Here is a 27431-nt window from a genome sequence, read left to right as displayed (position 1 = left end):
CCTTACTTTCCCAGTCCCTCTTCAGGGACCCCTCTCACGAGTCTCTGTTGAGACAAGAGGTCTGGGTCATCCTGGGATGAGGCACACCTGGGTGGTCGACAAATACCTTTGATGTCGGAAGGGGAGCGTCCAGACTATCATGCTGAGCCGACAAACAGCTGTTCAGCTGTTTGTCAGCTCAGCGCGGCAGCCGTGTAAATTTAAATGAAGCGGCAATTATTTAAATCGCTGCTTCATTTTACTATGTCTGGTACCCTAGAGGCATGTAGTCTAGACGTACCCTTATTGTTTGCAGAACTATATAGGTAATAAACATTGAAATGATATTCTAAATCTTAACTATTTATTTTGTGGCTTTTAAGTTTGTGGTTTTTGAAAATTATGAGATTAATAATCTTAACAAGGTTTTATGGACAAAAATTTTAATCAACTGTATGTCTGCTCAAATTTTATTCTAATAAAATGTACAGATTTAGTGATTAATTTACAATGTGAATCTTGCTTTTTTGACTAATTGCAGTGTTGGTTTCCCAAGTTTTAGACTTTGTCAACACTACAGAGTTTTGTCGACAAAAGGCAGCTTATATTGGCAAAACTATGATGTAACTTCTGGTGACAAAAATTACCTATTTTGGCAACAAAATAAAACCACCCCAATGAGAGACATAAGGCTTTTTGAGCAAAAGTTTTGTTGACAAGGTGCCAATGTAGACACGGTGCTTAATTTTATGGCTTTAATAAGTCTCCAGGAGGTGTGCCAGAAGGCCTATTCTGATCTCTGTGGGCAGCAGTTTTAATTCTGCTGCCCTGCAGCCAGGTCAACAACCAGGTAAACAATATCTCCTTCTTTAAAGCTTTGGGAATTTTTAAAATTACATTTCCTGTTTGCTTGGTATGGCAAGACCTTATCACATCTTACCAGGTGACTAGGATAGCTTCTCACAGCAAACGTTTTCCCTCTTGGACCACTGTGGAGCTACTGGATCTGCCTAATATTTGGGGAGAAGAGATAGCGCAGTCCCAGCTGTGCTTTGACCATAGAAATTTTAATACCTGTAAGCAGATTTCTCAAGGCTGGTGTGAAAAGGGCCATGATCAGGACACCATGCACAGTGAAGATAAAGGAGCGGAGGCAGGCATATTAGAAGGCAAAGGAGGCAACCTGGTGCTCTGGTGTTCCACTCAACACCTGCTGGTTCTTTAATGAGCTGGATGCAGTCATCGGCAGCAACACCACTTGCACTGCCATGAGTGTGGATAGTTTGGTGGGCCTCGAGGTGGCTGAAAAGGATGTAATCCAGATGACAGAATTAGATGATGATTTGGAGCCCACAGTGGGGTTGCCCACAGTGGGGCAGGCATCTAGGTCCTGCTCTCCATGCCAGAGATGTTTAGCCAGTCTCAGTAGTTGCTGTTCAGTGAGCAAGAAGCAGAAGAGATGCCTGGTAAGTGACTGTGCTTTGTGTAATGAGGTGGTGGGTTTAAGGTATAGAAATGTACAAGGCTGGCTGTGTTTCTGTCTGTTGAACACTTCCCTGAGCAGCTCAGTGGAACAGGAAACAGTGTTGATGTACTCTTAGATCTCACAGGAATCCTCCAGAGACATCTCTGGGAAACTTCCTTGGAGGTACTCGGCAATCCTCTGCTTGAATGTTCCTTGCCAGAGCTTCTTTGTTCCTTTCCCATTACAGGAACTTTTCCCACACCATTCAGCAGCAACTTGGGCAGAGACAAAAGCCTCACAGAGGCGAACAGCATAGGGACCAGGGTAGAATGCATAAGTGTGTAATAGGTGCGCTCTTGCTTCTCTACTTACCCCCAGCAGTGAGAGATCTGCTACAGTGACTCCAGCCATTAGGAAAGTGGGAGAATTCAGAATTTTTTTCCTACTTGAGTGCACTGCAACGCTGCTAGAGTGCTCTCTTCTCTGTGTAGAGCTCTTCCTATTTCCCGGCTAACACTCACAATGATTTGGGTATTCGCCAAGATGTGTGCTTGCTAATGGTCAGTGAAAAAGTGATTGTAATGCTACCAGAAGTGTATTTTACTGAAATGTTTCAGTGCTTTGTATGAACTTACCAAGCATGCTTCTGTGCATTATTTCTTGTCCTTAAGGGACACCCCACACAACTGGCATAGTGTTTCCTCCAGATTAAGTGCCCATGATGGAGCTCAGATGACATGTTCTAAGGCATCCTCCCTCCCTCATCCTCACTCACTTTCACCAGACTGAGGCAGTGGGTTGAGGTGCAGGCTCTTGAATTAAGGGATCTGGGGTGTGAGAGGGGCAAAGCTGAGCCTGGGGCAGGTAGTTGGGTTGTAGGAAGGGTTCTAGGTGCAGACTTTGGGACAGTGTTTGGATGCATGGGTGCTCCGGGTTTGACGAGCAGGAGGGGGTTCATGACTGGGGTAGGAGTTGGGGATGTGGGCTCCAACTGGGCATTGCTTACCTCTGGTGGCACCTGGGTGGTGGTGTAGTGGGGGCTAAGGCAGGCTCACCCCTGCCCTGGCCCACTCTCTAAAGCAGCCAGCAAACTCCATCCCAAGTCCTGTTGTGCCCCCTCCATGCTTTGTGGAGAAAGGATACAGAGTGGAAGGGGGCATCTTGACATAAGTGCCCCTCTTCTCCCTACCCTGCCCAGAAAGTAGGAGGGTTGCCAGGGGGAGGGGGAATCCTCAAGCTATAGAGCAGGAGGTGTGTAGCAATAGGGGGAGGGGCAGCTGAAGTGCTGGCATTTGATAGCCTCTTGTCCTAACCAGTCAAGGTCAAGGACCAGAGGCTCAAAGATCTACCAGTAGATCCCAATCTACTGGTTGGTAACCACTGTTCTAAGGAGTACTGCATGTCTCCAATGCAGAGGAAAGGGAATGCAGGGCATGGAGGGAAGCTGAAAGGCAGGACAAAAAGGAAAATAAGGAGTTCATTAAGGATGCTACAGTATCAGTGATTAATGTCATGGAGGAACAAGTGCATATGCTGAAGTCCTTAATAATGCTGCAGACTGAGCAGATGCATGCCCACCCTTCTCTGCAGAATACTCAGGACTCTTTTCCTGCCCCTACCCCCAACCTAAAGTCCACCAGTATACTCCTTTCTGCTTTCTTGGACTTATCAGTTTCCCATTCACTCCATGCTCTTGGAAAACTTTCAACATGAAAGCTGCACTACACACACCCAGTCCTGGAAGTCTGCACTTCCTTGGTGGTACTTTTTCACGAAGCGCATTTGTATGTAAATGTTTTCTTCTGAAATCAAAGCAAAGTTTTTAAATATCTAACTTCTGTGCCCTACAAATTGGGATAGCATGTACTACCAAGCCATAAACAGGCAATTTAATCATTTGCTCACTGGAATTTAAGCCTCTGGATTTCACAATTGCTTTCTATGAAAGCTATATGTAATGTAACATTGCAGTACTAATTACCGAGATATACATTACTGGTTCTTATTTTCATTGTGTTGCTTCAAAGCCTCCCTTATTTGAATTGCAGCATTTTTTTCTTGTGCAGAATACAATTTCTAAACTATAATAAGTCAATGTTCAGTTGTAAACTTCTGAATGAACCACCATAATATTTTGTTCATAGGTATGAAGATTTCGGAATTATAAATAACCTCTGTTCCCAAGATGTTTGTAACTCAGAGGTTCTTCTGTATGTACCAATTTTTTGTAAAAGCAGTTTTCTAAAATCCCAAATTCTCAAACGATAAATACTTAAAACTAAGCTGATAAAATAGTTACACGGGTATAATTAAACTGTAGCATTGCAGTTGCAAGGCTGCAACAGTGATTTTAACAGATTCACCAAATGTCATTATGAATGCGGGTAGAGTACATGTAAAAGGTGAAATCATTCCTTTCCTAGATATATGGATGCCAAATTTCTACTTGCGGTGGATATAAGTGACAAATCATAACTCTACATTTCCATCTGACACAGCAATTAACCATGCCTTTGGTGCTATTAATATAGCATTACATTTCTGATAATTGAATTTGCAAGTTTTGCTAGGCTTCAGCTTGGTTAATAGTTGCAAATTTATTTTGACATCTATAAATTAGACAACAGGTTAGTACATGCCAGTTTGAAGAACAGAAGAAATCATGGCAATAACCTCACCATACATAGATTGACTATTAGCATAAAATTAAGAGGGAAAAAGTAATGATGGCAGTAATTTCATGTTCCCACAAAGAAACATCCTTTAGCAAAGGAGAAAAAAACCTGGGATCTCCAAAGCATGTGTGGGTCTTGAATAGTCACAAATGTTTACAAATAAGCTAGTTATGAATGTGAAGCATCTTAGAAGTGTGAAATAGATAGCTGAGCATGCTAAGAATGCAGATTATGAATGTGCTAGTGATTTACACTCTGAAGTAGCCGGTTGTTATTTCCCATAGCCAATAACCTGAATCAGTTAGAAGCTCATGTTCAGAATCTAATTTTGTATAGGCTTTTAAAAAAATACAGCAGTTTAATTCACCAAGACTGGAAAAAGACAAGTGTTTGAAAAGGTCTGAGTCATCTATAGAATTAACTGATGCTAGTTCATACATTTGCAAACAATAATATAGCAAAGTTCACTTTTCTATACGATGGCAGCTAGGACCCTCAGAGATTTTCTTCTGCATTATGAAATAAGAGATTATGTGATGGATCAATTGTTGGGATGTTGACATTTAGGGATAAAACACAATCTAAACTGGCTAGTAGAAATAGTAATCTATGCTTAAAAAAAGACAAATAATCTGAAACAAAGACACCCTGTTGTGATTTTAAAATTACAGAACTAGAATGGTTTAAAACGGGCAGCTGTGTTAGTTTGTTTCAGCCAAAACAGCAAGGAGTCCCGGGGCACTTTAAAGACTAACACATTTGTTAAGTGTAAACTTTTATGAGATACAACTCACTGCCTTAGATGCTGAAGAGAAAAAAAAAAAGGATGGGAGTGTGATATCAGTGCTATTTAAATCAGAGTGGATGTGGCTTATCTCTAGCGGTATGAGGTGAGAGTACCTGAAAGGGAACTGACCTATTACAATGTGAGAACCACTCCATGTTTCTGTTTAAATCTTTTTTCAGGGTGTATGTGTGTAGGAGAGGTTTTAGCTAGGGGCCCTAGCTAATGGCTAGTAGCATTATGTTGCTTTCCTTGCTGGGTCTGTCCTCTAGAAGGTGACTTCTGAGTATCTCCTTGGCTTTATCAATCCATTTCTTCACTTTAGGTAGGTACTATAGTTTTAAGAATGCTTTCTAGAGATCTGCAGTTCTGTTTTCACCACAGCAGAAAGGAAGGCAGAGAGGACCGAAGTAGAAATTTAAATGGTGTGATTGCATTTGATTTTTAAATGGGAAAAATAATTAACATTATTTCTCAAGTACTTTCATGCTGAAGCTCTTAACTTGTGGGGGACAGCTCTTGGCTGACTTTTAATTAGTGCTATTGGTTAGTTTAGATTACTGCATGCTGGACTGAACTCTCCACTGAAATTCCTGCAGGAAACAATAGTGAATGCCACTAATCTCTCAGTGACCCTGAAATAATCGTATTGCTGCTAGATGAAAGATGTTGTTTTCCTGTCTCCTTTTGCAGATGATAAATTCATAGTTGAATGATAAGAATACAGTTTGTGCTTTCAGAATACAGATCATGGTAGATCAGTATTTCTCAAAATGTTCCGAGGATCCACTCTGAGAAACCTGCTAGCTGGCTGCTGCGGTTTGTTTATTTAATGGCTCTGCAGCCATGGATTGGCTCCAGTTCACCGTTTGCAGCCAAGGGGAGCCGCGGGAAGCGGCAGCCCAGCCCACCACCACTTCCAATGGCCCCCCTTGGCTGCAAATAGTGAACTGGAGCAGTACTCCATGACTGTGGAGCCGGAAAATAAACAAATCACAGTGGCCAGTTAGCAAGTTTCTTAGATTGGATCCGCAGACCACTTTGAGAACCTCTGTAGTAGCTAGAACTGTGTGTTCTTGTTTATTCATTGATATTTTGATAATCAGCCACATAGTCTACATCTAGATTGCAGGCTTCTTTTGGAAGAAGCTTTTCCAGAAAAGATCTTCTGAAAAGATTTCTTCAGAAAAGAGAGCATCCACACTGCCAAAGCGCATTGAAAAAGCAAACTGCTTTTTCGAAAGATACCATCCACACTGAATGGATGCTATCTCGCATTTAAGCTGTGATTACTATGGACAGAACGGCCACCAGGGCACCTGTGCTTTTTCCTCTTTCTTCTTCTTTCGAAAGAACTCATAAGAACATAAGAACGGCCGTACTGGGTCAGACCAAAGGTCCATCTAGCCCAGTATCCTGTCTACCGACAGTGGCCAGCACCAGGTGCCCCAGAGAGGGTGGACCGAAGACAATGATCAAGCGATTTGTTTCCTGCCATCCCTCTCCAGCCTCTGACAAACAGAGGCCAAGGACACCATTTTATCCCCTGGCTAATAGCCTTTTATGGACCTAACCTCCATGAATTTATCCAGCTTCTCTTTAAACTCTATTATAGTCCTAGCCTTCACAGCCTCCTCTGGCAAGGAGTTCCACAGGTTGACTACACGCTGTGTGAAGAAGAACTTTCTTTTATTAGTTTTAAACCTGCTACCCATTAATTTCATTTGGTGTCCTTTAGTTCTTCTATTATGGGAACTAATAAATAGCTTTTCTTTATCAGCCCTCTCCATACCACTCATGATTTTATAGACCTCTATCATATCCCCCCTCAGTCTCGTCTTTTCTAAACTGAAAAGTCCCAGTCGCTTTAACATCTCCTCATATGGGACCCGTTCCAAACCCCTAATCATTTTAGTTGCCCTTTTCTGAACCCTTTCCAAGGCCAAAATATCTTTTTTGAGGTGAGGAGACAACATCTGTACACAGTATTCAAGATGTGGGCGTACCATAGTTTTATACAGGGGCAGTAAGATATTCTGGGTCTTATTTTCTATCCCTTTCCTAATAATTCCTAGCATCTTATTTGCCTTTTTGACCGCTGCTGCACTCTGTGTGGAAGTTTTCAGAGAACTGTCCACGATAACTCCAAGATCTCTTTCCTGATTTGTCGTAGCCAAATTAGCCCCCATCATACTGTATGTATAGTTGGGGTTATTTTTCCCGATGTGCATTACTTTACACTTATCCACATTAAATTTCATTTGCCATTTTGTTGCCCAATCACTCAGTTTGGTGAGATCTTCTTGGAGTCCCTCACAGTCTGCTTCTGTCTTGACTATCCTAAAGATAGTATCATCTGCAAACTTTACTACCTCACTGCTTACCCCTTTCTCCAGATCATTTATGAATAAGTTGAAAAGGATTGGTCCCAGGACTGACCCTTGGGGTACACCACTAGTTACCCCTCTCCAATCTGAAAATTTACCATTTATTCCTACCCTTTGTTTCCTGTCTTTTAACCAGTTCTCAATCCAAGAAAGGACCTTCCCTCTTATCCCATGGCCATGTAATTTATACAAGAGCCTTTGGTGAGGGACCTTGTCAAAGGCTTTCTGAAAATCCAAGTATACTATATCTACTGGATCCCCCTTGTCCGCATGTTTGTTAACCCCTTCAAAGAACTCTAACAGATTAGTAAGACAGGATTTCCCTTTACAGAAACCATGTTGACTTTTGTCCAACAAATTATGTTTTTCTACATGCTTCACAATTTTATTCTTTACTATTGTTTCGACTAATTTGCCCGGTACTGAAGTTAGACTTACCGGTCTGTAATTGCCAGGATCGCCTCTAGAGCCCTTTTTAAATATTGGTGTCACATTGGCTACCTTCCGGTCATTAGGTACGGAAGCCGATTTAAAGGATAGGTTACAAACCACAGATAATAGCTCAGCAATTTCCCATTTAAGTTCTTTTAGAACCCTTGGATGAATGCCATCCGGTCCCGGAGATTTGTTACCATTAAGTTTTTCTATTTGTTCCAAAACCTCCTCTAATGACACTTCAATCCGGGACAGTTCCTCAGATTCATCACCCACAAAGGACGGTGCAGATTCAGGAATCTCCCCAACGTCCTCAGCCGTGAAGACTGAAGCAAAGAAATCATTTAGTTTCTCCGCAATGGCTTTATCGTCTTTGATTGCTCCTTTTATAGCTCGATCATCTAGGGTACCCACAGGTTTTTTAGCAGGCTTCCTGCTTCTAATGTACTTAAAAAACATTTTGTTATTTCTTTTTGAGTTTTTGGCTAGCTGTTCCTCAAAATCTTTTTTTGCTTTTCTTATTACATGTTTACACTTGATTTGACAGTGTTTATGTTCCTTTCTATTTATCTCACTAGGATTGGACTTCCACTTCTTAAAATATACCTTTTTGTCCCTCACTGCTTTTTTTACATGGTGGTTAAGCCACGGTGACTCTTGTTTAGGTCTCTTGCTATGTTTTTTAATTTGGGGCATACATTTAAGTTGGGCCTCTATTATGGTGTCTTTAAAAAGTTTCCATGCAGCTTTCAGGGATTTGGCTCTAGTCACTGTGCCTTTTAATTTCTGTTTAACTAACCTCCTCATTTTTGCGTAATTCCCCTTTTTGAAATTAAATGCCAGGGTGCTGGACTGCTGAGGTGTTATTCCCACCACAGGAATGTTGAATGTTATTATATTATGGTCACTATTCCCAAGCGGTCCTGTAACAGTTATATCCTGGACCTGATCCTGCACTCTACTCAGGACTAAATCGAGAATTGCCTCTCCCCTTGTAGGTACCTGCACTAGCTGCTCCAAGAAGCAGTCATTTAAGCCATTGAGAAATTTTATCTCCGCTTCTCTTCCTGAGGTGACATGTATCCAGTCAATATGGGGGTAATTAAAATCCCCCATTATTATAGAGTTCTTTATTTTGGTAGCCTCTCTAATCTCCCTCAGCATTTCTATGTCAGTATCGCTGTCCTGGTCAGGTGGTCGGTAATATATCCCTACTGCTAATTTCTTATTATTGGTGCATGGAATTTCTATCCATAGCGATTCTATGGAACATGTTGATTCACTTAATATTTTTATTTCATTTGATTGTACATTATCTTTCACATACAGTGCCACTCCGCCACTCCCTCTTCCCCATCCACACACGCCTTTTTCCGAAAGAGCTCTTTCAGAAAAAGGCTTCTTTCTTGTTAGAAAGAGGTTTACCAATGTTGGAAAACGCCCTCTGTTCTTTTGATTTTTTTTTCAAAAAGAATACAATTGCAGTGTGGACGTAAATGAAGTTTTTCTGGAAAAATGGCCGTTTTTCCAAAAAAGCTCTGTAGTGTAGATATAGCCATATTGACTACATTCCCTCACATTTTTTCTTTTATTGAATAGGCGCCTAAATCTAATTATTTGGAGAGCACTATCTCAAGAGGAAAGAGACAAGTAAGTTTTCGTCGTCTTGCTAAATAGTTTAATTTTTGAAACATTTATTAATGGTATGGGGGGTATGGTGCTCAGTGCCTCTGAATATCAGGTCATAAATCTGTAGTACACTTTTTTGACTGCTTCTGTCCTGGCCAGATTATTTTACTTTCATGTCTGTGCCTAACTGGTAAAACAAAACAACCCCCCCCCCAAACCTCCCATGACCCAGGTAGCATTTAATCCTTAGGTTTTAATTTGCCACCCATTCAGTAACAAAGTGAGAGGGCTTTTTCTCTTTGTTGTTCACTGTTGTAAAAGGGATTATGCACTTTAACTTACTAGTATCAATTAGTGCTCGGCGTAGAGTGGGAAGGAGTTGGAAGGGCAGGGACATCATCTTCTTTGGCACTGGCGCAAACCCTTCTCTGCTCAGCCAGTGAGTAGCACCTCAGGGGCAGGTTTGTCAAGGAATGAACTAAACTGAGTATGAATACCTTCATGACTGTGTCTGCACTGGGGGTTTGTAGCACTTTAGCCAGATTGAGTTTTAAACTGGTACAGTTAGAATGATACAAAAGCTGTATTTTCTTTACAGGGCAGTGTGCTACTTTATTACTTAGTGTTTGGAAAGTGTCTTGAAGATGAAAAGCATTATTATATATAATTGCACACTGTTGTGATTTTTTTTAAAGGTTTGAGCAGGAGCAGCCAGTCTCATATATGGAACACAAGGAAGCTTTGCTACAGGCCTTAGAAAACGTGGGATGGCCTGTTTCGTATGATGATGTGATACTTTTGGAAGATGAGATACTGGCAGGGTTAACATATCTCCAACAAGCCTCTGATCTTCAGGAAGCTGCCAAAAGGAAAATTCAGAGGACTTCTGAATCTCACATCCACCACAGTAAAATGGTAGGTTGTACTAGCAGGGCAATCAAACATTTTCTTTCAGATATTCTTCAGTGTGTGCTCCTTGCATAATTTCACCTGTCACACTTAGCTGCTTGATAGGTTGGCATTAAGCATTACTCAGTACAGATTGGGGAAGAATATGAGTTGCTAGTCATCCTTTTAAAAAGGAGATGAAGCTGTAGTGATCACATACTCTTTTGTAAAACAATTAGTTTCCCTATTGTGACCAGACCAGTAAGGGCTGTGTCACTGCCTGCCCTGCAACTCTGGATTCTTAAATGCTATGCTGCTATGGCTCACAGCTCTGACATTAACAGCCAGCAGATGGGTCATACGCTGGCTTCCATTGCCTAGTTACCTTTTGCAAGGTGACCCCTATTCCTCCCCAGTCCCAAATTTTGCCAAAAACTGCCTGCCCTATAGTGACAAAGCCTCTTGTTGAACATTTGCAGAAGTTATTAAATTAGCTGCTTCTTAAAGATATAGTACGTAACAGCTTATCACCTTAACCGGGGTAAAGGTAATCACTCTATTTGAATCAAAGAACTAAATTAGTTTGATAGTAAAAGTAAAAAAAAAAAAAAGTAAGTGATAGCAAGTATAAAGAATAAAACTAGAAAGGGTTACAAGCAAACAAACATGAAAATAGATGTTTAAGACTAAAACCTACTTTAACAAACTAGAGTCTCTTGCTCAAAGAAGTGTTTCTGATTTCCAACATGGCTGACCAGGCATTCTAGTCACAACCTTTCACAGAGCTCAGAGTGTATGTTGCCTTTTGTCTCTCTAGGTGAAGTATAACTTAGGGTTTTTCTTCCTCTCTCTTTGGAGTCCAGTTAATCTTTGAAATGTATTTTTGAAGGGTATCCTCAGGTAAGTTCCTTTTGTCCTGCTGGATGTAGATCACAGGCTGTTTGGTGTACACTTCAAGCTGACAGTTTTCCCCCTGGTAATTTTGACACGGCTAATAATCTCTTCCTGCAACCTCCAATACATTGGAGAAGCCTACTAAATTTATCCACATCTGGGCTGAGGTGTTGGTCTCTTTCCTTTGTGTGGAGAAAACCCATTTGTCAATTCCCCCTGAAATGCCTCATCTAAACACATTTTAGTCACATATTTCAAGCACACCTGTTAAGTTCTTTGTGGGTTAAACACACATATATCACTCAATTTTAAGGATAATTGAGTTATTAGTTTTCCAGTGATATATTACATGCTGCCTTTTGGGTTAATATCGTAACACTGTGCTATCTGGCACTGGGGGCTCTTAGTTCACACCTATAAACGATATACACACACACATACCCCATATTTCAAAGAAACAATGGTAGTTAAGCATGTATCTCCTATTGAAAGTCCATGGAAATTGGGCACTTAATTGCCATTTGAGACTTATCCCTTGTATGTTTGGACAGGAAGATAACATACAAGGGATAACTGACAAGGAAAATTCTGTTCTTGAATGTGCACATGTGGTTCTCTTTGATTTCAGAGGGAGCCACACACACTTCCTTGAATATTGCTTTTTTTTAAAAAATACCTCAGTTTGACTTTAATCTCCACTGGTTGTAATGTTTTGGCTCTTTTTGACAATCCCAATGTCTGTTGAAAGTGGCAGGTGATACTGACATGAATGACAATCTTGATTGCCTAACAAAGAGTGCTTAGTATGTCAAATGCTGTTTGAAACTTGACAGCACAATGTCAGAGTCAATGTGTTGTGGGTGCTGAGAGTAACCCATTCAGAAAAAAACATAAAAGTGCACTGAAACATCTCTAAATGACTCAGGCCTCTCAAAGATTGCCACTTCAAAAGGATCCTTGTGCTATGCATTTGAATGTGATTAAAGATATGACTGCAAAGTGTGCAACATGTCAGCCTCAGAGTAGAATTTTGCTTTTTCCCAGTAGGAACACAAATATGCTTACTACCATTAGTGCCAGCGTGAATACAAATAAGTCTTTAAAGAGCAATACCTTGTCCTTAGTGAAAGGTTGTAATCTGGATTCTCCATCCACACCTTCTTGCAGTGTATTTCTGTGTTTGTAGCTTTTTACAGTCTAAGAGCATTTACTCATATTTATTTTTCTATGTACTGAAATTCATTTTTCAAAATCTCTACATATTTTACTTACAACTACACACATAAAACATAATTCAATAGCATTTTGATTAATAGAAAACTCCCCAAGACAAAGAAGAATCAATTCACCTTCTTGGGTAGGAGCCTGAACGTGAAATTCGCTCCCATGTAGAGGGGGCCACATTAGGCCCTGTGCACCACTTACACTCTTATCACAGGATTGCAGTGAAGCTTAAGTAATGAAGAGGCCATTGGGTGCACACTGGGGTAAATTGTATCCAAAGTGAATAGTTAGACCTTGTATTGTGCCTGTTCAATAAAATTCTGCACTGCTGATTAAGGAAATAGTTGAGTTGTGGGATATCATTGTGAATGTCTTGTTGCCAGATTACTCAGAAATCAACATCTAACTCTTCACTGGAAGGCTAGAGTAGCAAGAGAAGGTTTGCTGAAAACAGTTCTTTGCAAACTGTATTCCACATAGATGTGACATGTCCAGCATGCAGGAGCTGGAGAAATTTGCCTGCCAGTACTATTAGAGAGGCTGTGTTCAAGCCTCATGGCTATAGCCTCTTCGCTGGTTACATGAAGCAGTACCACCCCTGAGCTCTGTGTGGTCTTAACCTCTCAATAAGTTTATTTTTTCTCAGATATAATTATTAGTATCTTAGTTTAAAGTAGAGTTATTTGTAGAAGTTTGTTTCTCTCAGTGGTGCCTTCATAGAAGTTTAAACATTGTTTTTCATCTGAGGGAGTGATCCCTACTGTTTCAGGTCTCAGGGTGACTCTTCTGCCTCCTTCAGGAAAAGCATGGCCCTACAGAAAGCAGGTGCTAGAGTGCAGAATTGTGTAGGTACCTCTAACGCTTCCCTCGGCAGGTTGAAATTTCTTATGTACAACACCAATATTGAGGTAATGTGTGGATGTGCACCACCATTACAAACAAAAAACATATATATATATTAAACCGTCCATAGATGTAGTAGAAAATATATTAAAACAAGGGATAATTAACATGGGGCAATGCTTATGATGTTTATTTAATATGAAATCAAATAAAAAGAAAATTAACTCTATTTTTGGAGTACATGTATTATCATCCTTTCTAATAACTCAAGCTAGTAAACACACCAAAATGCATATTATCCACACATAGCTCAGCTTTAAGATGCTAAACAAATCTGAGTAAACTAGAAATAGTTATGCTCTCCTTGCAAATATTAATACAGTATTTACTGACACTAGAAAAGAGAGAAAAAGCCATTCAGGCTTTTACAGTTTTGCTGGGGAATGTTTAGGATCCATGCTATACAAATACAAGTAAAACAGAGACCTTTGAAAACAGATAAAAGTTCTCCTCATTTGAAACTTTCACCTTGTGTGTGTGTCACCAGCTCAAAGAATAGAAGCCCTAGAGCAAATTCATACATGACTTCCGGGTTTGTAGACAGACTCATGTTTCAAACAGCTTGCAAATAAGGATTCATCCTACAAAATAACTTGCATCATGCCTAGTAATTGCTACTTCTGACTCCTAAGAGCCAGAACTCTATCAGATAGCAAAGTTTCAGCCCTAATGCAATACAGTTTACCATGTATTAATTAGTAACATAGCATTTAAAAAAAATTAAGATCAGAGTTTTACATATCTACAACACTCCAAAAAATTCTGTTAAAAGAATCTTTTTCTTTCTTACTTTAAGCCATTAACACCTATGTAAACTTTATTTGAAATGTAATCATGCAAACGTTTTGGCGCGCGTGCGCACACACGCACGCACACACTAGCCGACGGAAAGGGTCTCATTTTCCCATCTGAACTGCAGCAAGTGAGACAGGACACCTCAACCAATTTCCCTCCCCCCTCACCCACCTCCACCTCACTGCATAGATGCCAGCATCCACCCACCTCCTCTTTTCCCTCACCTACCCCTGTGCAGTTTACTTCCTCCAACCCAGATGAGGGCTGGGATAAAATCCTGCTTCTTAGACTTGCAGGTACTAGCAACTTAGCTGGGATTTAGGACTGGGCACACAGCACAAACTCTCTACCCACACTTCACCCCAGGACGCAGCACAAACAAACTCTCCATCACCAGCTCACTCCAGTCCTCCTTATCTCTCATTCCTGCCTGCTCTCTGAGCTCCTCTGTTTGTAGCAGGCAGCTGTTGCTGCTCAGTGAGAGGGCCGCTCCCCCAGCCTGTGTATGAGCTCTGAGCCTCTTGGTAGGGCTCATTAAACAACTAGCTACAGGCTAGTTGAGATCAAACTAGCTACAGGCATAAAGGGAAACAAGAAGACCTTTTATAAATACATTAAAAGCAAGAGGAAGACCAAGGACAGGGTAGGCCCACTGCTTAGTGAGGAGGGAGAAGCAGTAACAGGAAACTTGGAAATGGCAGAGATGCTCAATGACTTCTTTGTTTCGGTCTTCACCGAGAAGTCTGGAGGTGTGCCTAACGTAGTGAATACAAGCAGAGAGAGGGTAAGTTTAGAAGACAGGATACACAAAGAACAAGTTAAAAATCACTTAGGAAAGTTAGATGTCAGCAAGTCACCAGGTCCTGATGAAATGCATCCCAGGATACTCAAGGAGCTGATAGAGGAGATATCTGAGCCTTTAGCTATGATTTTTGAAAAATCATGGCAGACAGGGGAGATTCCAGAAGACTGGAAAAGGGCAAATACTATGCCCATCTATAAAAAGGGGAATAAGAACAACCCAGGAAACTACAGACCGGTCAGTTTAACGTCTGTCCCAGGGAAGATAATGGAGCAGGTAATTAAGGAAATCATATGCAAACACTTGGAAGGTAATAAAGTGATAGGGAATAGCCAGCATGGGTTTGTGAAGAACAAGTCATGCCAAACTAATCTGATAGCTTTCTTTGATAGGATAATGAGCCTTGTGGATAAGGGAGAAGCGGTGGATGTCATATACCTAGACTTTAGTAAGGCATTTGATACGGTCTCGCATGATATTCTTATTGATAAACTAGGCAAATATAACTTAGATAGGGCCACGATAAGGTGGGTGCATAATTGGCTGGATAACCGTAGTCAGAGAGTTGTTGTTAACGGTTCTAAATCCTGCTGGAAAGGGATAACAAGTGGAGTTCCTCAAGGGTCTGTTTTGGGACCGGTACTGTTCAATATCTTCATCAATGACTTAGATATTGGGATAGAGAGTACGCTTATTAAGTTTGCAGATGATACCAAACTGGGTGGGGTTGCAACTTCTTTGGAGGATAGGGACATAATTCAAAATGACCTTAGCAAGTTAGAGAAATGGTCAGAGGTAAACAGGATGAGGTTTAATAAAGAGAAATGCAAAGTGCTCCACTTAGGAAGGAACAATCAGTTCCATACATACAAGATGGGAAGCGACTGTCTAGGAAGGAGCATAGCGGAAAGGGATCTAGGGGTCATTGTGGACTACAAGTTGAATATGAGTCAACAGTGTGATGCTGTTGCAAAAAAAGCAAATATGATTCTAGGTTGTATCAACAGGTGTGTTGTAAGCAAAACTCGTGAAGTCATTCTGCCGCTCTACTCTGCACTAGTTAGGCCTCAGCTGGAGTACTGTGTCCAGTTCCGGGCGCCACATTTCAAGAAAGATGTGGAGAAATTGGAAAGGGTACAGAGAAGAGCGACAAGAATGATTAAAGGTCTAGAGAACATGACCTATGAAGCCAGTCTTCATGAATTGGGCTTGTTTAGTTTGGAAAAAAGAAGATTAAGGGGGGACATGATAGCGGTTTTCAAATATCTAAGAGGGTGTCACAAGGAGGAAGGAGAAAATTTGTTCCTCTTGGTTTCTGAGGACAGGACAAGGAGTAATGGGCTTAAAGTGCAGCAGGGGAGGTTTAGATTGGACATTAGGAAAAAATTCCTAACTGTCAGGGTGGTCAAATATTGGAATAAATTGCCAAGGGAGGTGGTGGAATCTCCCTCTCTGGAGATATTTAACAACAGGTTAGATAGACATCTGTCAGGGATGGTGTAGACGGAGCTTGGTCCTGCCTTGAGGGTGGGGGGCTGGACTCGATGACCTCTCGAGGTCCCTTCCAGTCCTATGATTCTATGATTCTATGAACTGTGCGGCTACTCACCCGTGCAATGTACAGGGAACCTTGGTACCAAACCGAGTTCTCTAGCAAAGGCATTGGCACTAATAGGTGGTGATGGAAGAAGGACATCATAGAAAGATTTGGAGAAGCCACTAGCTATTAGTATAGAGAGAGCCTAAAGACCAGGGGCCATGTTTTGTGATAGGGATGTTGAACAATTATAGACATTGTGTTCCACATTAAATGTCTGTAGGCCAGAATGAATCTGAAGCTGTAGTGTATTCTGGGTTTTTAAAATTTTCAGCAGTACATTCATTTAGCAGTGTTTTTTATGCATTCATGAAAACAGGGTTTGGGTTGTTGACAATGGAGACTAAGGATAAAATTTGAAGTTAAAAATGCTCTAGTGCAGTGGTATACAAACTTTTCTACTCCTGCCCACTTGCTCCCCATTTCCATTCATGGAATTTTTTGCATCTTCCTTATTTATTTGCTGCTTCTGGGTTGGGGGTGGGAGGCATGCTGCCTTCAGAGCTCAGCAGCTGGAGCATGGTAGCTGCTGGCCAAGGCATTCATGCTCTTTGTAGGACAGGAGGACTGATTTTTTTTTTAATCATGCTCTTGTTGCTCCTTGTAAAACCCATTCTGTTTTTATTCTGCCTTTGCTATTATGTCAGCAAATCTTGTGGAATACACAAGATCCCAGGTTTTTTTGAACCCCCGAGAAGCTCTTGTATCCCCCCTTGCTCCTCCTTGGACACTGCTGCTATTTTGCATAGCCTTGAAAGGCACCATGCTATCTTGTCAACATTTTTTATACTGCAAGTGCCTCAAAGCTTTATTTGTACTAATAAACTTGTGTGTTAGTTTATTAGTACAAATAAAGGTAGAGATGAGAGCTGTTATTCCAAGGGACCTGGGGCATGAGGGAAGTTAAGACAACTTGCAGCATTACAAGCCAGATTCTCTGCTTGTGTGACATTACAAAGTTTTATTGAGTTCAGTGGAACTATGCTGATTTACACCATCATAAATCTGGCCCTATGATTTTAACTTTAATGCTAAACTGTCAGTAAGACAAAAGAAATATCTCATGAGAATATAAAAGTTATAGCTTTCTGAAATGTTATTGAACATACAAATTCAGTGTACACACCAGCTTTGGAGTCACTGCAGTGTAACAGACATCTTCAGTGAATCATAACATACATCCTGTATGTAGAACTCTAGAGACCTAGGAACTCTCTGAACGGACCTAGGATGATTGTCACTTGGGACCAGAAACTGAATGCTTGTGCAGCTATAAGAAAAATTCTCATTGGGAGTCTGCTGAGAATCACTTCACTGGTCTCTATGGCATTATGAAATAAGCAATGCCTATATGCTTTTGTTATCTTGGTCAATCGTAATCAACATATGCTGGCATTTTTCTGGAAGATTTGGATTGACAACCAGTATAAATACTATTTGCCCACCTCCACTGGGTATGTCTACATAGTGATAAAAGACCTGTGGCTGGTCCAGGTCAGCTGAATCGGGCTTGCGATGCAGGATGAAAAATTACTGTGTAGATGCCTGAGCAGGATGTGTCCCAGACCTTGGGCTACAGTCTAAGCCTGGACATCTACATGGCTCTTTTTTTCAGCCCCAGAGCCTGAGCCCACCAGCCTGAGTAATCTGATCTGAGCCAGTTGCAGGCATTTTATCCCTATGAAGATGAACCCATTATGACATTGTTCATTTATAATGCGAGAAACTTGTAACTGCTGTATTGTGAGTGTTCTCAAATTTGCATGGGTTAACTAAGCATTCTCTCAGAGTAAGCAAAGATGTTTTGACTCTTACTCCTTTTACCCCACAGACCATAGAAGGGCTCCCAGAAGGGGAACGTTTGCTCTTCCACAAAAAAAAGTGGAAGAGCAAACGCGTTCCTTGGACGTGTCGGGGATGTCTAGACGTAGCCTCAGAAATCAATGGGAACTTTGCTTTTGACTACAGTAGGATCAGCATCTGTCCTATGATCACTATTCTGTGGGTATTAGAAAATACCAGGTAATCCTCATATGTTTCATGCTTAGTTGTTGGCTTTTTTTGTAGACTAATGTGAAGATAAAAAGAACTCTGTATTATGTTTAAATTGAATTGGCTTCATATAATAACATAGGCCCATATCATATTGAATGAATGGTGGAATATGAATCTAAAAGATATTTTAGAGAACAGTTTTTCCATAATTTAAAATTAATTTGGTAAGATGTATTGTGTCCTCAATTTTTCTCTCAACCTATACTTTTGCTTTGGATAATAATCCTAGGGCATAAAAGAGATTTATGATTTGCAAGATAGCTATCAAAATTGTTGTAATTTTTTAAAGGACAGAGCTAGACTAGAGTTTTTTCTTGAAACAAGTTGTTTTGTCCCCAGTCACTTAATGCATCAAGATTCCATAATGTGGTAAAATAATTGTGTCTTATGGAGCATATCTGTGCTTTATGAACTGCACATGTATCCTGTTCTACCATGGATAAGGGTTAACTTAAAAATGGACTTGATGGGGGCAGTTTCTTCGTGGGTGTTTTGAAGGCTTGGTCAGGAATGTGGATATGATGTCCTAAGGATGTTACAATAACTGTAAATGGCAATATCACTGTCAGTAGTACACAAACGTGTAGAGGCAACAAGCTTCAATAGTATATGCATCATGTCTTATTTTTTTCAAATATCTAAAAGGGTGTTACAGAGAGGATGGAGAAAAAATGTTCTCCTGGGCCTCTGATGATAGGACAAAAAGCAATGGGTTTAAATTGCATCAAGGGGAATTTAGGTTGGATATTAGGAAAACTTCCTGACTGTCAGTGTGGCTAAACACTGGAATAAATTGCCAAGGGAGGTTGTGGAATCACCATGACTGGAGATATTTAAGAGCAGGCTGGATAGACATCTGTCAGGGATGATCTAGATCAGTGTTTCCCAATTTTATTTGGCCATGGAACCTTTTTAAACTTGAAAGAATTTTGCGGAACCCCTAATAACACTTATATATGGAGCTAAAAAAGTAGACCACAAATAAGTAAGGATAATGATAAACCAATGCTAAACAAGGTCATGGGATCCAGATTTAGTTTAATTGCACATATTAAAAATAAAAAATCACATTTAATGTGTACAAAAAATAACACTCAAAAACTAATATGCATTATAGAGGTAGTTTTCAATGTGAAGAGTGTTTTTTCTTTTTTTCTTGGCAAATTCTTTTTATATGTGGTTTAATACAGGAAAGTTGGATTTGCATAATTGGCGCAGCATTCAGTTGATTTCTGTATATCATTTTTGTTGCTGCATAATTCAAGAACCCAGTTTCACACAAGTATGTGCTGGTGAAGGGTGGTAGAATGTAATGGAATTTTCTCACGGAACTCTTATTTTCATTTTGTGGAACCCCATTTGGGAAACACTGATCTAGACAGTGCTTGGTCCTGCCGTGAGAGCAGGGGACTGGATTTGATGACCTCCTGAGGTCCCTTCCTGTTCTAGTGTTCTGTGATTTGTAGTAAGTGTTTGGGAGGTTAGGAACAAGAAATTTCTACCTTATTACTTTTGCATCATGATGAAGTGGCACTTGGGTTTGAAATAGATATTTGTATCTTAGAAGATACGAGCGTGGCTTTAAGGAATATTGTGTGTGTGTGTGTGTGTGTGTGTGTGTGTGTGTGCGCGCGCGCACGCACACACACACATATATATATATATACACACACATACAAACAAACAAACACATACTCTCTCTCTCATTGGAGGTTCACCGTCAGTTTCCTATGAATGTTAAGGAAAGTTGTTCTGAAAATGAAACATAGTTATCAGAGATTTGGATCTTGTTTTTAAATACTTTCTAGATTGTCAAAAATAGGCTCGGATTTATGTATTTTATTTGTATCTGGAACTATTAAACTTGTCATGAAGCTGTTTATATTATTATTTCATCTCCTTTCACATAAATATAATGATAAACAGTAACAGAAACATGTTCATGTTTCATTTGTTCATTCTGAGTAATTTTTCTGCTCTTCCGAAGTATCAGTGTATGTTGCTAACCATGATATGATTAACATTGTGCAATCACTTATCCTGAGTCAACCTGCTTTAGGGCCTAATCAGAGCACTATCTTCAGTAATTGCTAATCTGCCACTGTAAAGCTTTAAGAGTGAGAGGCAGAAATGCAGATGTAATTAGAATTCCATTTATGCAATGCAAACAAGCGTAAAGCTTCTAGTCTTTAAACTGTTCAAAAGATTACTGCTTTTTTCTAATTGTGACTTCAATCCACTAAATGGATGTAAATAATTTTAACTGCCAGTTAAAATATATGACTGTAACTATCAACAGTCCTTAAATAGCTTGTGTATGATGGAATGAAAATTGCTGTAGTAGATAGTACTGTGAATGATGAACAATCAATAAACTCTTTTAAGTCTGTTCAGCAAATAGATAAATAGTCTGATATTATCTTGTTAAAATTTAAAATAAAACCTTTATTTTTAAACAGGACTATGTAACTTGACAACTACTTAAAAGCAGTAGTAATCCTTTTTGGATGTCCTTGTTACAGCAGCTTTCTGTGTAAGCCTGCAACTGAATTAAAGATGTGGTTTATCCTCACTCTGTGCTTTGACCTTCTGTTGGTATTGTATTCATGTTGCCACTGTGTTGAGGTCTGCGAAATTGTGCCTTGTTTAAAGAAGATGAATTAGACATCTGAGTAGAACTATGCGAATTTTGAAGACCCCTTGCTATATTGATTGTAGACATTTTGGGGATCTGACTGGAAGTATCCTGGAAAAGCTATGCTGTGTCCAAGGAATGCGTCTGCTTTTTCGGAACAATTTCCGAAAAAGCGGATGCATTCTTTTGCCATCCCTGTGATCCTTGTTCTATGAGGAAGAACGGATGTGCTGAAAGAGGAGGTTTTTCTGAAATTTGGCACCATGTAGATAGGCCAAATTTTGGAAAAGCCTCTTTCAACAGAAAAGTAGAAAAACATATACAAACTGTGAACTGCAATTTGTGTATCTTTTACTGACTTTTCTTCGCAGTGTAGACCTGATACTATGAATGCATGTACATTGGGCTGGGTATGGGGCTGGGGAAGGCAGAATTTAAACAATGAGCTATTTGTTAGAGCTCATTGTCACCAAAAGAAAAAGTTGGCCTTAAAGGCATTTTTACTTCAGATACAACACAGGATAACACCAGTAGTAACAGATAATATGACAGTGTTATTTTCTGAGCGAACAAGGGGGGGGGGCCTCATTATTTGCAGTCATGCATGAAGACAAAGGGAGTATAGATTATAGTGTTTTCCCCCAATAGTGATCCATGTAGCCAGGGAGCTAAATACCCTTGTAGACCAGCTGAGCAGATCAAAATGTCAGGTGCATGCGTGGTCTTTGAAAGATGTAACATACCTTTTCAGTTTATGAGGGAATCCAAAGAGATACTTTTGCATCCAGCAACAACAAAAATTATCAATTTTTGGTTGAGATCAGGCTGTGACAGAGAGTCAATATCAGATGTCTTTCTAATTTATTGGGGCAAGAGTCTAAAGTATGCATTTTCTCTGATTTCCCACATTCAAAAGGTCATAAATAAAATAAGATGGCACAAGGCCAAGGTAATTTTAATAGTGCCGGTTTGGCTAATGCAGCTATTTGGACTTAGTTCACCTGTCAAGAAATCTAATGGAACCACTATTTCTAGCCCTGGATTTGTCACAGGAGTATGCATGATTTATCATCCAGATCTTCAGTCTCTCCACTTAATAACATAGGGGATAGGACTCTGGGAAGTTTAGAAACTAATTGGAGGTTCAGAATGTATTTTAGAAAGGAACTTGCAAGACAATGTTACACTCACAAATGGAAAAGGTTTTGATGTTGAATTTCTATAGTTTCACATATCGTAACAATTATAGTTGTGTTTTATGATAGCTATTATACTTAAAAAAGATAGATCTCTTGATGTCTGCTGTAAAGGCTCATCTCTCAGCCATATCTGTATGTCATATACCTATTGAGGGAAAATCAGCTTTTACTAATAGCCTTTTAAAAAGGTTTAATAACTTATGCCTCCCAATAAAACACCCTATCCTATCTTGGGCTTTGGATACAGTACTCTTGTAGTTGATGAGCTTGGTCTTGAGATTTTGGGTAACTGTGATTTGTTTTATTTGTCTATTAAGACTGTGTTTTTGATAGCCATTATATCTCTCAGACGTACAAGTGAAGTTTGTGCATTGATGGATGATCCAACCTTCACAATTTTTATTCAGATAAGTTAGTTTTATGTGTATATACTATAGCTTTTTACCATTAGGGTATGTCAACACTTTGGGCTAAAGTCAAAATAAGATATGCAACTTCAGCTACGTTAATTGCATAGCTGAAGATGAAGTACCTTAACTTGGCTTTTAGCTCTGTCTACACTGCGTGAAATCAAAGGAAGAACACACTTCCTTCGACTTCCCTTACTCCTTGTGAAATGCGGGTTACAAAAGTCAGAGTAAGAAGCCCATTATTTTGAAATAATGGGTTTGCTGTGTAAATGCGCACTTAGTTATTTTGAAATAACGTGAGTTATTCTGTAATTATTCTGCTGAGTAGACATGCCCTTCGTGATTCAGATTTTCCTGTAAATCAGTTTATAATTATGCTGTTTTTCTTTCCTAAACCTCATATTCAATGGAGAGACTATACAGGTTGGAGCTCCTTGGTCTGGCACTGTTGAGACCTGACTGGTCCCGAACGAGAGAATTTGCTGGATCAGGGGAGGTCTCCTGCCTCTGGCTCCCAAAGTTGCTCTAGCAGGTGCCCTGCTTCGCCTCCCACCTCCCCTCCCCCCCCAACCTGGCTGGACTATTAGCTCAACTGCTGCCAGCTCCCTGGGCAGCAAAAGTTCCGGCTCCTGTCATGGTTGCTCTAGCCCTCACATCTGGGAGCAGCTGCAAGACTCTGGCCCCAGCCCTTGCTCCAGGAGGCTTCTGCAGAGCTCCATCTCCACCCCTGCCTTCCAATGGGCTGCTCCAGGGATCCGGCCATGTACAGCCACAGGGTTCGACTCGAGTCCCATGCCCCTGGGGGCTGCCATGGTTCCCTAGCCCCATGCTCAGAGAACTACTACGGGGCTCCATCCCAGGCCCCACGCTCCAGCAAGCTGCCAGAGGACTCTGGTCCCATGCTGCCATGGGGCTTCCACCTCAGCCCCAAGCTCCTGGGGGCTGCCACGGGACTCCAGCCCAGTGCCAATCTGTGCTGCCAGGGGACTCCTGCATGGCTCTGCACTGCCTCAGGCTGCTGCAGGCTGCTGCGGGGCTCTGGCTCCAGTCTTGTGCTGCCCCCAGTTGGGCTGCTGACCTTGTTGCCCCAGTCCCGGCTGGCCCTCCTGCCCTTTGATGCAGGATCATTGGTGGTTCTGCTGGTCAACGGATGTTGCCAGACCAGAGAGTGCTGGTTTTTAAAGGTACAGACTGTACTGAATGCTCTATATGTCAGAAAGGCTTTAGCTGTTTATTTAGATGGTACCAAACAGTTTAGACAGTCTCATAAATTGTTCATTGCTTATGAAAGAAAAACTAAGGGTATGTCTACACAGCAAAGTTATTTCGAAATAACAGCCATTATTCTGAAATAACTTTACCAGCATCTACACAGCCAAACCACTATTTCTAAATTAAATCGAGATAGCAGAGGGCTTATTTCGAAATTGGTAAACCTCATTCCACGAGGAATAGCGCCAATTTCAAAATTGCTATTTCGAAATAAGCGCTGTGTAGATGCTTCTATCGAAATAGGGGGCCTCCAGCCCTTCCCAGGGTGCCCTGGTGGCCACTCTGGGCACAACCAAGAAAACTCCTCTCCCTCTCCCACTCTCCGGAACCCTTAAAGGGGTAAATTCTGGCCACAGTGCCTGTGCCAGCTCCAAACCTACCAGCCCAGAGCCAGCAGTCGCTGCACCTGACCCAGTGGCCCCAGCATGAGCCAGGCAGCCAGTGCCAGCCAGCCCGCCACCGCTCCCCAGGACCAGTTTGCCAGCTCCCAGGAGCCTGCCATGGGCCGGAAAAGGCGGGTGCCTGCCTGGTCCAGTGCGGAGATCAGGGACCTAATTCAGGTTTGGGGGGGGATGCTTCCAACGTCCATGATCTCCACACTAAACAGAGGAACGCAACCATTCTTAGGTGGATGGCTGCCAGCCTGGCCACCAAAGGCCTCATGCAAACCCAGGAGCAGGTTCGCATGAAATTAAAGGAGCTGCGGCAGGTGCATGCCAGGGCCATGGGATCAGCTTCCAATCAGGGGCAGACACAGACCCCTGCCCCTATTTTCATGCCATGGACCACTTTCTGGGGGGTAGGATGGTCTGTGCCCCTCATGTAGTCATCGACCCTGGGGCAGAGCTTGCTGCCTCCTGCTGTTCCAGCCCCTGCTGCCTCCCCCTCCCACTCCTTCTCCCCCTCCCGCTTCTTCCTCCCCACACCCCCAGGGATGCTGAGTCCCCCGCACTCACGGTGCTGGGAGACAATTGGGCCAGCGAGACCCCCAACCCTGAGCCCTGAGCATCTCCTCCCCCTTCCTCCCCTTGCCTCCCCCTGCCAGCTCCCTCCTCCCAGGTTTCCCCCTCCCCTCTCCCACCCTCCCTCTGACCCTCTCCCACATTCTTTTCCCAGTCTCACCTCAGTTTCATCTCCCCCCCGCAGTTTTGTTCAATAAAGAGGCTTTGTTGTAATGAACATGTGTCTTTTATTGTACAGCAGGAAGGGGGGTTAGGGAGGGGTGGAAGGACGTGAGGGAGGAATGAGGCACAAGCCCCCATGGCACACCAGGAAATCTGTTACTGCCTGCAGAACCTGCTGCCAGGCTCACAGCAAAACGTCCAGGAGAAACACCAGAGTGCACAGGGGGGCTCGGGCTCCATGATGCAGAGTGCTCTGGTGTCCTGAGTGAGGGCAACCAGAGCACACAGAGAAAAAAATGCTTTGTTGTCCCTCAGCAAGGTAGGCAAGCAAGCAGGGAAACCTTAGAACTGGCTGTCCGGAGTGGTCCCTTTAAGCACAAGTCTCAGATACCTTGTATGGCTGCTGTCTGAGGCTAACTCCTGACCAGATGCCCTGCCAGAACCAGTTCCGGCCAGCCTTAAATGCGATTCAGCACCCTGTCAGTGTGGACACACTATCTCGAAATAGCAAAACACTATTTCAAAATGCATTTTGTGTCTAGATGCATTATTTTGAAATAAGATATTTTGAAATAACGCTGTAGTGTAGACATATACCCTAAGGGAAAAGCTGTTTCTATACAAATGCTCTCTAGATGGGTTCGATTGTATTAAAATTACCTTTGAATCAAAAAGGCTGTCCTTAGTTGAGAAATTAGGACACATTCTGCCAGGAGAGTATATATGGCTTTTTCTACTTGTATTCCTTTAGTAGAAATATGTAGAGTGGTAATGTGGACTTCTATCCATGTATGTAACACTGTTTTTTAAGTTTAGAATCTGAATCTGATACAAAATTTGGTAAACTTTGCATTTTCACCAAATCCTGCTTGGGAGTACTGCTTATCAATCTATCCCATGAGTAGGAATATGGAGAAGTGACACTCAAAGAAATGAAGGTTACTCATCTGAATCCAAGCTTCTTTGAGATGTACTCTGCATTTTCATGCTCCATGCCTGCCTCCTCCCCCAACCCCAGGAGAGCTATTTATAAAGGAGTTTGGGTATGTCTACACTACCCCGCTAGTTCGAACTAGCGGGGTAATGTATGCATACCGCACTTGCTAATGAAGCCCGGGATTTGAATTTCCCGGGCTTCATTAGCATAAGCGGGGAGCCGCCATTTTTAAATCCCCGCTGCTTCGAACCCCGTGTAGCGCGGCTACACGGGGCTCGAACTAGGTAGTTCGGACTAGGGTCCTATTCCGAACTACCGTTACTCCTCGTGAAACGAGGTGTACCGGTAGTTCGGAATAGGCACCCTAGTCCGAACTACCTAGTTCGAGCCCCGTGTAGCCGCGCTACACGGGGTTCGAAGCAGCGGGGATTTAAAAATGGCGGCTCCCCGCTTATGCTAATGAAGCCCGGGAAATTCAAATCCCGGGCTTCATTAGCAAGTGCGGTATGCATACATTACCCTCCTAGTTCGAACTAGGAGGGTAGTGTAGACATACCCTCTGACATTACAGGGGAAGCTGGAACTTTATGCCCCTTTTATATCTGCACCTTAAAACATTCAATATTCTGTAAAGGGGGCTGTGAATATGCAGAGTCTGTTACCCTGGAATTTGACATTCCTGTGTGTACCCCAGAACTTGAGAGTATTGCAGTCAGCAATTCTGTATGTTCAGTCATTGCTAGGTCATAACCAAATATCACATAACTAGGAATGAGGCTAGGCCTTTGTAAAACAAGATCAAATAGCTGCATATTGCAATTTATTAATCAAAATTAAAAATAAAATAAAAAGTTATTAAAAAGATAAATTGCAACATTGTTTTAGGTTTTCCTAATGTATAGTTATAGCTAACACACTAAAATGTTTTTAAAATGATAAATAATGTTTTAAAAATTAAAAAAATTAGTAAATCAATAAAGGTTATTATGTTAACCCACTAAAAGTCATTTTAGGTTATGTGTTTTGTTAACTGTTAAAAACAGGTAAAAGTAAATACCTTGAAGCAATCCAAGGGAGCTTTTCTTTGGGAAAAGAACTGACATCGAATCTCCCCATCCACTGGGATGAAAAAAAGGGCCCCTGGACTTGCTCAAAACCATTTCAGACTGTGGATAACTGAATCTAAAATGTCCTAAACATATTGCTCATGTTTGTGCTTAGTATCTACTAAATTGTAGTTTTAAATAAGAGCACAAATTAAATTACTTGTATTAATCATTTATCAGTCAGAAATTGCCCCAATTAATTATTCCTAATACTACCTAAAATAAAAGAATTAAAT

The 27431-nt window shown here is 41.4% G+C and overlaps 1 protein-coding gene across 4 annotated transcripts in view; it reads left to right on the top strand.

The window, feature by feature from the left end:
* The window catches only part of VWA3B (von Willebrand factor A domain containing 3B), a 110670-nt gene that overhangs the window by 64539 nt on the left and 18700 nt on the right, over positions 1 to 27431 (top strand). For all 4 annotated transcript variants that reach the window (XM_075916526.2, XM_025178626.3, XM_006137418.5 and 1 more), the window contains 2 exons: positions 9325 to 9375; positions 10050 to 10269. In XM_075916526.2, the coding sequence (XP_075772641.2) occupies positions 9325 to 9375; positions 10050 to 10269 (271 nt within the window). The remainder of the gene's footprint in view (positions 1 to 9324; positions 9376 to 10049; positions 10270 to 27431) is intronic.

The sequence above is a fragment of the Pelodiscus sinensis genome, chromosome 1, assembly GCF_052426305.1.
Source record: "Pelodiscus sinensis isolate ZL-2025 chromosome 1, ASM5242630v1, whole genome shotgun sequence".
Taxonomy (NCBI): domain Eukaryota; kingdom Metazoa; phylum Chordata; order Testudines; family Trionychidae; genus Pelodiscus; species Pelodiscus sinensis.
This window is presented reverse-complemented; position numbering and strand designations above follow the sequence as displayed.